Source organism: Poecilia latipinna, unplaced genomic scaffold (assembly GCF_001443285.1).
Source record: "Poecilia latipinna isolate Pla-1442-1.1 unplaced genomic scaffold, P_latipinna-1.0 Scaffold1945, whole genome shotgun sequence".
Classification (NCBI taxonomy): domain Eukaryota; kingdom Metazoa; phylum Chordata; class Actinopteri; order Cyprinodontiformes; family Poeciliidae; genus Poecilia; species Poecilia latipinna.
In genome coordinates, this window is record NW_015114561.1 from 76,377 (window position 1) to 89,641 (window position 13,265).

General features: G+C 44.5%; 2 protein-coding genes across 4 annotated transcripts in view; one reads left to right on the plus strand and one right to left on the minus strand.

The window, feature by feature from the left end:
* Nucleotides 1-10,285, minus strand: part of glra3 (glycine receptor, alpha 3) — a 39,638-nt gene extending 29,353 nt beyond the window's left edge. The window contains exons 1-2 of one of the 2 annotated variants that reach the window (XM_015015730.1): nt 10,136-10,285; nt 9,626-9,762 (exon numbers count right to left, since the gene is read on the minus strand). In XM_015015730.1, coding sequence (XP_014871216.1) covers nt 9,626-9,762; nt 10,136-10,159 — 161 coding nt within the window. In that variant the 5' untranslated portion in view covers nt 10,160-10,285. Of the gene's footprint in view, nt 1-5,742; nt 6,385-9,625; nt 9,763-10,135 lie in introns of those variants that run through there. The other variant, XM_015015731.1, reaches the window with a different exon arrangement.
* Nucleotides 9,703-13,265, plus strand: part of dok1a (docking protein 1a) — a 10,974-nt gene continuing 7,411 nt past the window's right edge. The window contains exons 1-4 of one of the 2 annotated variants that reach the window (XM_015015727.1): nt 9,703-9,786; nt 10,281-10,359; nt 12,764-12,882; nt 12,964-13,074. In XM_015015727.1, coding sequence (XP_014871213.1) covers nt 9,730-9,786; nt 10,281-10,359; nt 12,764-12,882; nt 12,964-13,074 — 366 coding nt within the window. In that variant the 5' untranslated portion in view covers nt 9,703-9,729. Of the gene's footprint in view, nt 9,787-10,280; nt 10,360-12,204; nt 12,365-12,763; nt 12,883-12,963; nt 13,075-13,265 lie in introns of those variants that run through there. The other variant, XM_015015729.1, reaches the window with a different exon arrangement.

Sequence of the window (13,265 nt, forward strand, 5' to 3'; positions counted from 1 at the left end):
CACGCCGCTCTGCTCTCAGCAAAACGAGACCAGCTTCAGACCCGGGGTCTCCGTCCAGAAACTGGTTTCAAACTGGAAAATAAATTGTTCCAAATGTACTTTTTAGATTCAAGAGATTTTTTTCAGTTTCAAACATTTTTCTTTTGAACAAACTTTATGGCCCCAATGTAGCTCTATAGAGATCTCAGTTTTTCCCAGGCTTTGACTGTTCCCGGGCTTTGACTGTTCCCGGGCTTTGACTGTTCTCTGCTCGTTCCCCTCATGGATCTGCTGCCCGTTTTTGTCATTATGAAAACTTTCAGCGGGTGGTTCCGGGTTCTGCTCGGCGTTTTGCTCCAGTTTTCACCGAACAGGAAGAAAATCCACTCTAATGTTTCTGCAGCTGATTCCAGATCGTTTCTGTGAACCAGAGCGATTCATCTGTGAACACTTTAATAACCGTCATGTTTCATAGCTTCATGCTCCAGGAACTCTGAGTGATTCTTCAGCCGGCGGCGGCGGAGCGTCATCCAAACACCAAAAACCCATTTGGCTCCGTCCGGTCACTAAACCGTTCCTCCTGGAAACACGGAGCAACATCTGTTCTGCTCCCTGGATTTCCTTCCATGTTTGGAGGCCAGCGGAGCGAACGCTCAGGTTAAACACGCAGCGGCCTCGCCGTCGTGTTTAACCTGAAATATGCATGCTGGCTGTCTTCTGCTCCAGCAAAGCATCTGCTCATTACGCGGCGCAGTCATCAGCTGCTGCTGCTCCAGGATGAGGTCAGGCGCCTCCGGGCCGCGCCGCTACCTCCAACACGGCCGATCCGCCTGCTGCATCCAGACATGCATAATGCATGACTGCATAACGCGGCGCAGGGGGGTCAGGCATACAGCAGAGACGCTTCTGGAAGCTCTGTGGCCCATAAACAGCTGCTTCCCTCATCACCGTTAAACTACATTTATCAAAATGTTTGTCTTTCTAACAGCAAGACGAACAAAGTCTGTCGAACTTTTCACTGAACAAGAACCAAGACTCATTCTGGCCCAGAGGCGTCACCAGAAAATGCTATGAGGGTAGCATGAAATTAGCATTCATGCCTCACCGATCGGACTTTGACTAGACAGACACACTGGAGTTGGATTAAATCAGCCTGCAGCCTAAATTTCTGCTGTTTTCCAGTGAAAAATGCTCCATACATGTATTTCATTCTTGATTATTATTCCTATATCTGGGTTTCCTGTCTGGCCCGTTTGCGGTTCTGGTTCCTCTTAATCAGCTGCAGGAGGAAAACAAGCATCCTGAAATAAACCTGGATTCCCAGAGAAGCCTGGAGGGTTTCTGGCGTAACATCCAGAGTCGGGTCGACTGGCGCCTGCAGCCAAATGTTCACTTACTGAGAGGAGACCGCCGAGCCTTCATCACTCCTCTTCCTCAGGCCGCCGCACCACTTAGCGCAGCGGCAACTTCTTCAGCCGGCTGAACTGCGTTACAGCGGAGGGCTGGAAAAGTTCGGTATTTTCTGTTCCTCGTGTCAGGAAGTGAAACGGATCTATGATATAGATCTATCACACATAGAGTGGAACCGCTCAGCCTGTTTTCTAGAAGTTCTGATTCTGGAATCAAAACTCAGAAGTCAGAACATCAGATCAATAAAAATGATCAATTCAACAGAAATGATCATCGCTCTGCTCTCAGCTCTGGTCCGGGCTGAATTCCTGCATCACCAGAACCAGAACCAGCAGATGACCTGATACAACCCAGATCATCACTGACTGGACCTCCATCCAGGTTCTGGTTCTCTCCAGTCTGTGATCTCCAGATGAAATGAAAACTTTACTTTCATCTAAAAACAGAACTTTGGACCAGTTCTGGTTCTGCTCGACCCAAATGGCAGCCCAGGTTCTGGATCCAGCCTCTGTCCACTCCTGGAGAAGCTTAAATGGATTCTGCTTCATATTAAGGCTGCGGTTGTCCCTATACTGAACTTTTTCCTTCCACTCAACTTTCTGTAAATATGCTTATATTCACTCGGCACACAGGTTTCTTCAGCCATGAACCGCTGAGTGTTCTTTGTTTCATTTCTATTTATTTTTTTATATATAACATTTCTGACTTACTGTCATATATTTTAAATATTTTTTTAACTAATAAAACAATAAGATTGCAACTAAAATTCAACGTTAAATAATAGTGATAAAGTTAAATTAATGTTATTCATTAATAAACAAATATGAATTCATGCTACAGTGTATAATAGGATAAACTGGAATTGGTTCTTATTCAGTAGCTTTTGGATGAAATATTTGTTTTTATTATTCCTGACCAAATTACTGCTAATTTTGTCAGGATTTGTCTTCCATAGGGTGGAGAGATCAGAAGGTAAATTTCAGACGTTTTCCTCCAGATAAACGGTTAAATGTTTCCTGGAGCTTCATCAGGTTTATCAGGAATATTCCTGCATGTACCGCAGATCGGATGTTTAACTGAGAAATGAACCTGTTGGTACCGGATCATTTGGATCCGCTCCGGGCTGATGAGACCCGCTCTGACAGCTCTGAACACCGGCAGAAAAAAGCTTTTAATATTTATCAGAACAAGCTTTTAATAAACTGATGCTGGAGAGAAACTGCAGCTGAAGGAAGGCCCGGGTTCTGGATCTGCCGTCAGAACATCTGTAGTTACATAAACATCATAAAAGCGAAACGCTGTTCGGCTCTGGCTGGTTTCCTTCGTCAGACATGCGATGAAGCAGAGTTAGAGACGCCAACAGGCGGAGTCCCGTCGCTAATGTCCGGCCTGCTAACCGGATGTTACATCACGTCGGGAGGCCGGCTCGCTAAGCTAACAGCATTAATATGTTATTTAGCCTTACATAAGAGAAATTGTATTCATTTATTTACAAATGTCACAGTTTCAAACTACATATTTATTTTGAAGTTAAACACTTTGTTAGCAATCCAAGTACTATCTATTTAGTTAACGATTAATTTAAGTATTTAGTTCAAAGCTAACTATTTAATTGGCAAACTAAGTATCAAGTTTGAAGCTAAAGTGAGTAAGCTTACTGTTTAGTTGGAAGCTAACTACTTTGCCACCAATCTATGTTTTTAGTTTGAATCTAATTATTTAGTTTGCAAACTAAATATTTAGTGAGAAGTTGAATATTTAATTAGCGTGCTAATTTATTTAGCTTGCAGCAGCCTGGGTTACAGGCTGCTGCATCCTGCGTGCAGAAAGCAGCGTTACGGCAGATCCTTCCTCCCAGCTGTGGTTAGACTCCAAGTCCATCGCTGCTCCCAACGTTCCCAGTAACGCTGCTGCTGGTTCCACTGAAGGTCGTTTCTGTTCTGCCTTCCTGCAGCCACACAGTTAGAAATGATGATGGGATTTAATCTGCAAACGTGTCGGGTTGTAGAAATGTAGCCGATGGTTGTGGTGATTCCACTTCCTGTTGCTGATGAAGCTGAACGCAGCTCCTTCAGTCTCCTCCTCATTGTTTAACCTTCTGAGTGAATCTCTGCTGTTTTGACTGTCAACCTGCATAATGAGTTTATTTTTATCCTCCAGCAGGAAAAAAGTTTTTCTGTTGGTTTCTGTTTGGCTCTGACAGGAAGTCGGCTCAGTGCTCGGGTTAATCTGCTTACGGGTCATGGATGGATTCAGAGATCAGATCTAACAGGATTACAGTCTGGATCCAAATCCACACCGTTTTCTGACAATCCAAATCTCTCCTTTTGTTTTATTCCAACAAAAGCTGCAACGATACAAACTGTTCAAATCAGATTATAGTTGCCCAGCTCTGATAGCTCTGAGTGGCTTGAGCAGCTGTTGTTCCTGGTTTCCATGACAACTTGTTCAACGTTTCCGAGTCTCTGGAAACCTCTAGCCTCCTCCTGACGCCCGGATCAGCGATGAGCCAGAAACACTCGTAGCTCCAGGCGGGAGGCACAGCAACGCCGGAGGGGAGAGGAGGATGAACACATGAAGCTTCTGCTGACTGAAGGGCAGGACGACTTTTACAGCAGCAGCTTTCAGAAACGCTTCATGTTTGAACCACTCGGCGCCATCTTTACTCCGCCGCCGAGTTCCTCAGTGTCTGAGCCAAATGAATGAGATAAACCTGAAGGAAGCTGCAGGTCAGAGCAGACGGCTCCAAATACTGGAGATAAACACTTAGTTCAACAACTAAATACTTAGCTTAGCTTTAGCATCAGCATTGAATACGGTCTCATCAGAAGTTTTTATAGAAGTTCTCAATGCCCAGCTTTTATTTTGATAGTCCTTTTCTTCAAGTTAATTAGCAAATTATTAGCCAAATATAATATCAGAGCTAATTAATGTTTAGCTAGCTTAATTAAAATGAGCTGATAATTTTCATTCTGATGTTTTTGATGGGAACATCAAAACCATCCATAATAAATCCATTTATTATATAATCCATCATAAAATTAATTATATTGTGGAATATAATCCATTTTATGGTTCGAGTAGAAAATGTTTATTTACATTTTTATTGTTTTTGGTTATTGTCTTATTTTGGGTATTTAAAATACCTTCCATTTCCAGAGTTTAGTCTTGTTTTTACAAAATCAAACTATTAGATTTTCAGAGATATTTATGATCGATGTGTGACTTACAGATGGTCTGAAAACATTATCGGTTATCGTAGGAATTTGTTAGTTTGTTGCTGTCAGCATTTTGTTCTTCCTTCTGAATTAAATCTTTTCTCCGAGACGTTTTTAGGTTTAATAAAGCTGGAAATAATTTTAAATCCACATTCAGAAACTTTGATCCTGAAAGATGACTCAGGATGAGAAACAGGAAGTCAGACGGTCAGAACCGAATGGATCACATCAGATAACCCACATTAAACCTTCACCGCACTGGGAAACGGCTTCTTTCCACAAGCCATCAGACTCATCAACACACTGTAGTAAACTAAATGAACTTTTCATAAACATTTCCTTCACTCTTTGCACCTTGCATTCAGCATCTGCATCACCTGACACTACCTGTGTGTCCACTGATTGCACTTCTGCTGTGTGTGTGTGTGTGTGTGTGGGGGGGGGGTTACTGTCAACGTCTTATTTATATGTTCAGTTTAATTACACATTGGAGACAGAGACGCAATTTCAAACTTCTGTTAATCCTGTTACATAGATCTTTGGCAATAAAGTTCACTAGACATCATCACCACCTTCATCATCATCACCATTCTCTTCATCATCACCACCTTCACCATCATCACCATTATCTTCATCATCACCACCTTCATCATCATCACCATTATCTTCATCATCACCTTCATCATCATGATCATTACATTCACCATCACCTTCATCATCATCACCATTATCTTCATCATCATCACCTTCACCATCATTACCTTCATCATCACCTTCATCATCTTCACCTCCTTCATCCCTGGCAGATGACTTCATGGTTCTGATATATTTATTCTCTGTGGCAGATGATGAATGGAGTTCATGAATCTCCACATGTTGAAGAGCAAAGGCATCTGAAGGAAACACGAACTGGTTCTGAGCGTTACCATGGTGATCCAGTAGCAACACAGGACAACACATGAGAAGATCTCCCTCTGAAACCAGAACCAGAACCTCCAGGTCAGATTCTCCTCCACCTGAACCTGTCTGGACCAGCAGTGGAGAACACCTGGAGCAGGACCCCTCCTGACCCCCACCCGGTTCTTTCCCCGGGCCGCGGAGCCCCAGTTGAACCCAGCGGCGGCTCTCCTCTCACCTGACCAGCAGCAGCAGCTTCCAGCCCACCAGCGCGCCCCCCGCCGCTTCCCGCCGCCTCATGGCTCGTCCTGCGCGCGCCCTCAGCTGCCTCGCGCTCCAGGTGAGCTCAGGCGGCGCGCGGGTCGCAGCTCGCGGACATCCCGCCGAGACTCCCGGAAGTTAAGCGGCGGAGCTGCTTCCCGTCAGCAGAGAGGAGCGAAGCCGCGGAGATGAAGCTGAGGAAGAGGAGGAGGAGCGCCCAGATGTTCACTCTGCTGGCCCCGCCCTCTGCTCTGGTTGGCTGAACCGACGGGCAGCTCAGCCAATCACAGCTCGGCCTGACTGCCTGCTGCAGCAGGCGTCAACATGTGGAATCTAATCAGCAACTTTGTACAAACCGGAGGGTTCGGCCCATTTCTCACCAGATAAAGATTTAGATTAATAACTAAATATTCTGCTCATATTTCAACACTTAGCTCCTGACTAAATCTAAATATTTATTGAACTAAATAAGCAGAAATATTTAGTAAGTCCGCTAAATATTAAGTTAACTATGTAGCTTCAAGCTAAGTATTTATCTCTGAGCCAGCTAAAGATTTAGTTTGCCAACTTAGAATTTTGCTTGCAACTGTGATATTATTGATAACTGAATGGATAAAATGGTGATGACTTTGAAAAATGAACTGATTTTTTCTTCTTCTATGACAGATTACATAACCTGAATTATTCAGACTGAGTAACTCCACCATCGTTTCCTCTTCCAGGTGAAATCTGTCACTTTCTTCAGCTTTTATTCATCTCATTTTCTGTGTTTTTTCTGGTCGTTTTATTATTTCTACATCTTTATTCCTCTAAGTCGCCCCAGAAACGAAAGTGAAGCGGCCATTTTCTCCCTAATCCAGCAGAACCTTCTCCTGTCTCTGACCTGGATAATCTGAGGAGAAACGTGTTCTGGTTCTGGTTGTTTCAGGTTCAGCTGCAGCCGGTGACCTGAGGTGACCTTTCATTCCTCCTCTCTCTCTCTGCCGCATTTTCCTGGTTTATCCTGTTTGTTCTCCAGAAGCTGGGTCCAGTCTGGAGCTGCTGGTCAGACCCGTTGGGCCCCATAGGGCACTGGCGGCCCCGTAGGGCCCCAGCAGATCATGTGACCTCCCTCAGAGGGAGCGCTGACCGCGGTTGGGGCCGTCGTGCTGCTGACAGCGACATGTTTTCCTTCCCATGCGCTGATCGGATCCTCCTCAGCCTGCAGGTACCCGTCGCCATGGTTACCCAGCTCCAATCAGGACAGCCGACATCCAGGCCCATCACAATAACAAACCTTACTGGACGATAAATCGTCCCAGAAGATATTGTGATAAATTAAAATGTTGTTTTGAGATCATATGATGCTAATAATAAAGCAAAACCACATTCAATAAACTTTACACTCTCATCAACATTTATCACTGGAAGATTTTTAAAATGAATAATCAACAGAAACAACAAATACAATAAATTATGAAGTTTCTGTAAACAAAATTATCTTTCAAAATAAAGTTCTAGTTGAGCCCAAAACACCAGACTGAAAAATTTTATCATCCAGTTTTTGGTAGAAATTATTGATCTCATTTTAATTTATTATGTGATTAACTGATTTATTAATTTATTGATTAATGCGACAGGCCTAACTGACACAAAACCTTACCAAGTAATTTTGGTCTGATTTCCAGTCCAAATATGTTAAGAAAAAAATTATTTTTAAGAAACTTTTCAGCTGGAGTTTAAGTCAATAATTCCTTAATGTTGATGAACAAGTTTTAGTTCCATCAGCAAATTATTTCACTTATTAAAAATGTCATATTGAAACTAAATATTTAGCTAAGAAGCTGAATTATAAGTATTCAGTTCAAAACTAAATATTTAGTTCATAGAGTAGATATTTAGCTACAATTTAAATATAGTCATCTTCATATTTATATATATATATATACATATATATATATGTATATATATATTTTTTTTTTTGTTTGTTTTGTATTTTAATGTTTTGTCACAAGATGATTATGCTAAAAAAGAAAAAAAACAACAACAAGAAAAACCATTTTTGTCCAAAATGCTGTTAGTTTTAGCAGATAAAATAATTTTACAAGCCAACGTTTTCATCAGCATTAAGGAATAATTTACTTAAAATAATGTCTTGCTGGAAAGCTGCTTGTGTTTAGTGTTTCTTCGTTGAGGTGTGCTGAGCTGTTTGCACTGGTTAAAGGCCTTGGTAGTACTTAGTGTTTTTGCAGTGTACCCGTTTCAGCGGTGATTCCAGGTGTTCCTCCGGTCGGTGTGACCCCCGACCCGCCGGTCCTGCTGTCGGGTCGGCTCTGGTTCAGCCGGTGACCTCGGTGACCTCGGGGCATCGGAGGCGGTTGGTGTTTGTAGGTGCAGCTCGCGTCGCCGCAGATCCTCCGTGGCCTTTTCAGTCCAAACCTGTCAGATCGCATCTTCCAGAGCCGCTAGCAAGGAGTTCCTCTGAGAAGCGATCATTTACAGCAACAACAAACAGTCTGACCTGCAGGCAGAGCGGCAGACCCGGCTGCACAATTCAGAAGCTAGAAAGAAGCAGGAAGCGCGGCTGGATGTGAGTCAAGACGACGTCCTTCCTGGAATCAGGCCTCCGGTCGGAGGAGAAAACGGAGGAGACGCTCGCTTCAGAGAAGACTCGGAGTTAAAGGGTTCCTCCTCAGATCTGATTCATTGTTTCAGCGCCACAAATATCGATGCAAAAGGACAATTTTTGCCTCATCTGTAGGAGAAGCTGTTGACAGCAGCAGCTGAAGCCTACATCTTAATTTCCAGGTTGATTCCTTGCTGTACCCCGTTTCTGCCACTAGATGTCCTCGGTTACTCCAGCATCCACCTGTTCCTCATTAGCCCACCTGGCCACTCCTCCCAGTGTGGACCTGGATTCCCATTCATTGCTCCAGTTTCCTCCTGCAGGAATGTTGGACTTTGACCTCGTTGTTTAACGGAGGTCGCTTGTAAAGATACACTGTAAAAAAATTTAACCATAATATTTAGGGGTTTCTTTTTCAAATTCACGTTTCCACCATGTTATTCATTCATTAATAAATGTCACACTTTCAAAATAAATATTTAATTTTACAAGCTAAATACTTAGCTTTGAGCTAGCTAAATATTTAGATTATATTAAGCTAAATATATTGCAACTGCACAGTGGTGCAGTAGGTAGAGCTGTTGCCTTGTAGCAAGAAGGTTCTGGGTTCAATTCCCGGCCCGGGGTCTTTCTGCATGTTCTCCCTGCGCATGCTGGGTTCTCTCCAGCTTCCCAGAACATGACTGTCAGGTTAATTGGTCTCCGGTTTGTCCCGGTGTGTGTCCTGTCTGTCTCTGTGTTGCCCTGTGACAGGTTGGTCACCTGTCCAGGTGACCCCGCCTCTCACCTGAAACGTTAGCTGGAGAGGCAGCAGCACCTCCTGACCCACTGAGGGACACAGGTGTTAGAAAATGGATGGATTTATATTTTGTGACCTAAGAGCTAACTACTTCATTTGGAGCTAAATATTTGGCTTACTAGCTCCAAATTTTGATTGGAAAATATTGTTAGCTTGCTAACTAAATATTTAGTTTGATAACTAAGTATATTTAATTTGGAGCTAAATGTTATATTTGAGCTAAATATTTAGCTTGCTACTTAATTTATCTTGAAACTGTTAAATTTATAAGTGAATTAATAACATGGTGAGAATATGGATTTGGAAAATGAAGCCCGATATTTTCCAGACTAAACAACTAAATTATTGCTGTGCAACTTTAGAAGCAGCACAACAGGCAGGCATTTTAAATATGTGTGTGTGTGTGTGTGTTTCAGCAGGTGAGGATCATATTTCTGGAATGCCTCATGGCCCAACCTTAATGCTGATCGGAGCAGGAAGCTCCTCAGACGTGTTTCTGTGATCTCCAGCAGCAGCGGTCTGGTCTGGTCCGGTCCGGTCCGGTTCCTGGTTCCTCCTCCATGGACTCTCACATCAAAACAGGGAAAGTTTACCTGAAGCCGCACAAACCCCACAAAGTGAGTCAATCTTTGCTTCTCTGCAGAAATGCAGCTTGTTTAGCCGTTAGCAGCTCGGTTTGGTCAGAGCAGATCGAAATCTGAGGCGAATCTTAAATCGTGATATTCGCTGATATTCCTGCTGCTTTTAACTCAGAGTTTCTGGAGCTCAGCTGGTTTGTTTGGCTTTTCTGAGAGGAAAGTTGAGGAATCCAAACCAACAAGTTGAAACAGATCCTGGCAGAACATTCCTGCTGCGCTCCGACACTGAGGAACTGGAGGAATAAAGGTCCAAATCCCAGCCGCTGTGTGTGTGTGTGTGTGTGTGTGTGTGTGCTCCTGACACAGATATGACCTGACCTGTGTTTACCTGCGTGTCTCTGTGACAGATCATTCTGTCGGGACGCGTTTTGTCCTCCTGTCTCGTTTCTCTTCCAGCTGAACATCAAGCTGAAACTTTTCCCACCTCTGTTGCCGTGACCTTTGACACTTTTTTCACTTCCTGTTTGTTTCAGAAATGGAAACCAGTCAGGCTGTCCCTGTTCGCGCCCAGCAGCAGCAGCGTGGGTCGCCTGGAGATCAGGGACGGCGGAGGTAAGCTTCCTGTCGGGACGCGCTCCTCTGACTCCCTGTGGTCCACCAGAGCCATTAAGGAGTCATTATCTTACCCGGACCAATCAGCAGAGAGCTGCTTCAGACCCCCATGAAGCGAAATAACCAGAAATCAGAGCAGAACACTTCAACGTGACTCTGAAGTGTTTTTTCTCCTCAGCAGAAGACAAACGGCTCAAACTTTGTCAAAGCTCAAAGTTCTGTTCAGCTCTGAACAGAACTTCAGAGCTGAAGTTCTGTTAGCCACCGGTTCTGACCCGCTTGGTTCTGATTCTCAGTCATAAAGTCAGGCAGAGTTCACCATCCAGAAACTGTCTGCTCAATAACACTCACCTGAGCCTTTGGAACTACGGTGGCCTGGAGGGACAAACACCAGAGAAAACCTGTTAGTTATAAAAGCCAGAAACAGGCGGGTGCTAGCACAACGCCGGAGCGCCATCTCAGACTGGCAGGTCAAAGGTCAGGACACTGAACCAGCATGGCGGCTTAGAAGGCCTCAGAAAGTCGGAGGGATGAGGAAAAATGCAAGAGTAAAAAAAAAAGTAATTTCCTTAATGTGTTTCAATTTTTTTTTCTAAAATATTAGTCCAAATAACTCCGTGAAATGTTATTTTCCTTCAAGTTTATTGAGCTGCTTTGCTCCTTCAGCTAGCTTAGCAAGTTTCTGAGCAGGAAACAGAGCAAAGGAAACGACCAGCAGCGATGCTGTGGAGGAAAAACGGAGGCAGCATTTTACTAAACGGATGGAATAATTATCACATAACGACTAAACGTGAGAAAAAACAAGCCAGTCGAGTCGATGCTTGTTCACGTTTCGTAGCGCGGACTGACGCTCAGAGCTGCTGTCAGTTTCACATGTCAGCTGAGGGTCAGGGCCATGTGAAACCGGGCTGCTAACCGGGTCAGCAGCCCGGTTAGACCCGAATCCACAGCAGGGCTCCCCCTACAGGCCGCTGCGTCACACAGCGGAGTCTCTGATTGGTCGACGCTCCGCGTTCAGATTTTACAGCCCCAACGTTGCAACCTCAAAACGTTTCCAACGCGCAGCGCGGTTCTCCTGCTGCAGAATTATGGCACGGATGTGATGTGAGTTTAGAACTTCAGACGCTTTGAACCGGATTTAGATCCACATCTGGAAGCGGAACAGATTGAACTGGACCGTTCCGACCGCGGTGAAAACGTCGGACCTGGGTCACGTTAACTGTTGTCAGCGTAGCCGCAGGCTAACGAAGCTAGCAGGACTTCTGGGACGACGAGATGTTGGACCAAGATGGAGGAAACCAGACCCAGCAGAAACACCTAAACGGTTCTGACGGGTTCGGACCAGCAGGGCGACATTCTGCTGCAACATGCCGCTGATCTGAGGTCAGATTTACTTCAGGACTTCAGCGAAGAACGGCTGAAGTTTCATTTCCTGCTCTACTTCCTGTTTTCCAGGAAGGAACTCTGGAGCGTTTCGGATTCCAGGTTAAATCAGGATCTATGAATAATTTAAGGAAAAACGTTTGAAACTGAAAAGCAGACATGATGAAGGTCTGCTAAGAAACCCCTCAGAGTGAGGAAGAGGAGCGTGATGAAGGTCTGACACGACGCGAGCGCCGGGAGATTGAAGAATCATGTCGTGTCACAAAGGATCACGGAGTCAGAGCTGAGAGGTGGAGGCAGCGTGGTGCTGCGGGGGGAAGATGGTGGCCGGGTTACGCAACGCTGAGAGCTCAGAGAGCATTTAGCATCATGAAGCGGAAAGTAGGACACAGAGGAAGAGGAGCAGGGAGGAAGAGGAGCAGGTTTCTGATGAAGGTCTGAGTGGGAGAAACTGCAGGAAGAAACATTTAATCCGAAAAATAACAATTATTTAAAACCCAAAGAAAAAAAAGGCAAAATGAGATTTTATGAAAAAGCTTTGTAATAATCAACGAGATCAGTTTTCATTAGAGCTGAAGCTCTAAACCAGCAGGATGGCGTCGCCCTCTAGTGGGTCCTGCAGGTCATTACATCATTTAATGTTATTTTATCTCATGTTTTAGTCGATCCGATTCAGGTTATAAATGTTTATCCTGTTTTTCAAACACTGAACCTCGTATGAAGTTCTGATCATGATGTTTTGGGATATTTGTCTGTAATAACGTGGAGCTGCTGGCCAGGAGACGTATTAACCCTAACATTCATCAGTTCATTCGTGCAGAGAAGAGGTAATCGTGCTAGTGGAGCTAATGCTACATGTAGCGCTTTTGCTCATTTTTCTAACATTTAGCAAACTTAGCTTCCCCTAAATTAATTTTCTGAATGAATTCTAAAGTGCTAATTTACCAGCTGTAGTGTAGATGTAGTAAATACAAATTTAGTAAGTTTAGTGAAAGTGACCAGTTCTGCGTCTTTGCTGCAGGGGGCGCTGACCTGCGGAGGCCCCACCAGCTTCACGGGGAGAAGAAGGTGAAGGTGGTGCGCCTGTCGGAGCTGATCTCCGTCCTGAGGCTTCCTCCCAACGCCGAGGCCTGCCACCTGGTCGGTGCCCCGGCCCAGTCCGTCGGTTCCCCCGGTTCTGTTTGGCCCGGTCGGACCCTAACCACTGCTCTCTGTCTGCAGGACAACATGTCCACGTTTTGTGTGGAGACCGAGGACAGGACCCTTGTGTTTGCTGCCCCCAAAGACGACTGCCTGGAGTGGGTGGACAAGCTGTGTCACAGCAGCTTCCAGGTACCAGAACCAGTAGAACCAACAGAACCCAGAAAACCAGCAGAAACCAACAGAACCCAGGGAACTAGAGATGTGCCGATCAGGTTTTTTCCTGCTGATACCGATCACATAATTATTATTATTATTTTTTTTATCATAAACACTACCGGTTACATTATGTGGAAAAATGAACCATGAATTCACCTTAATTT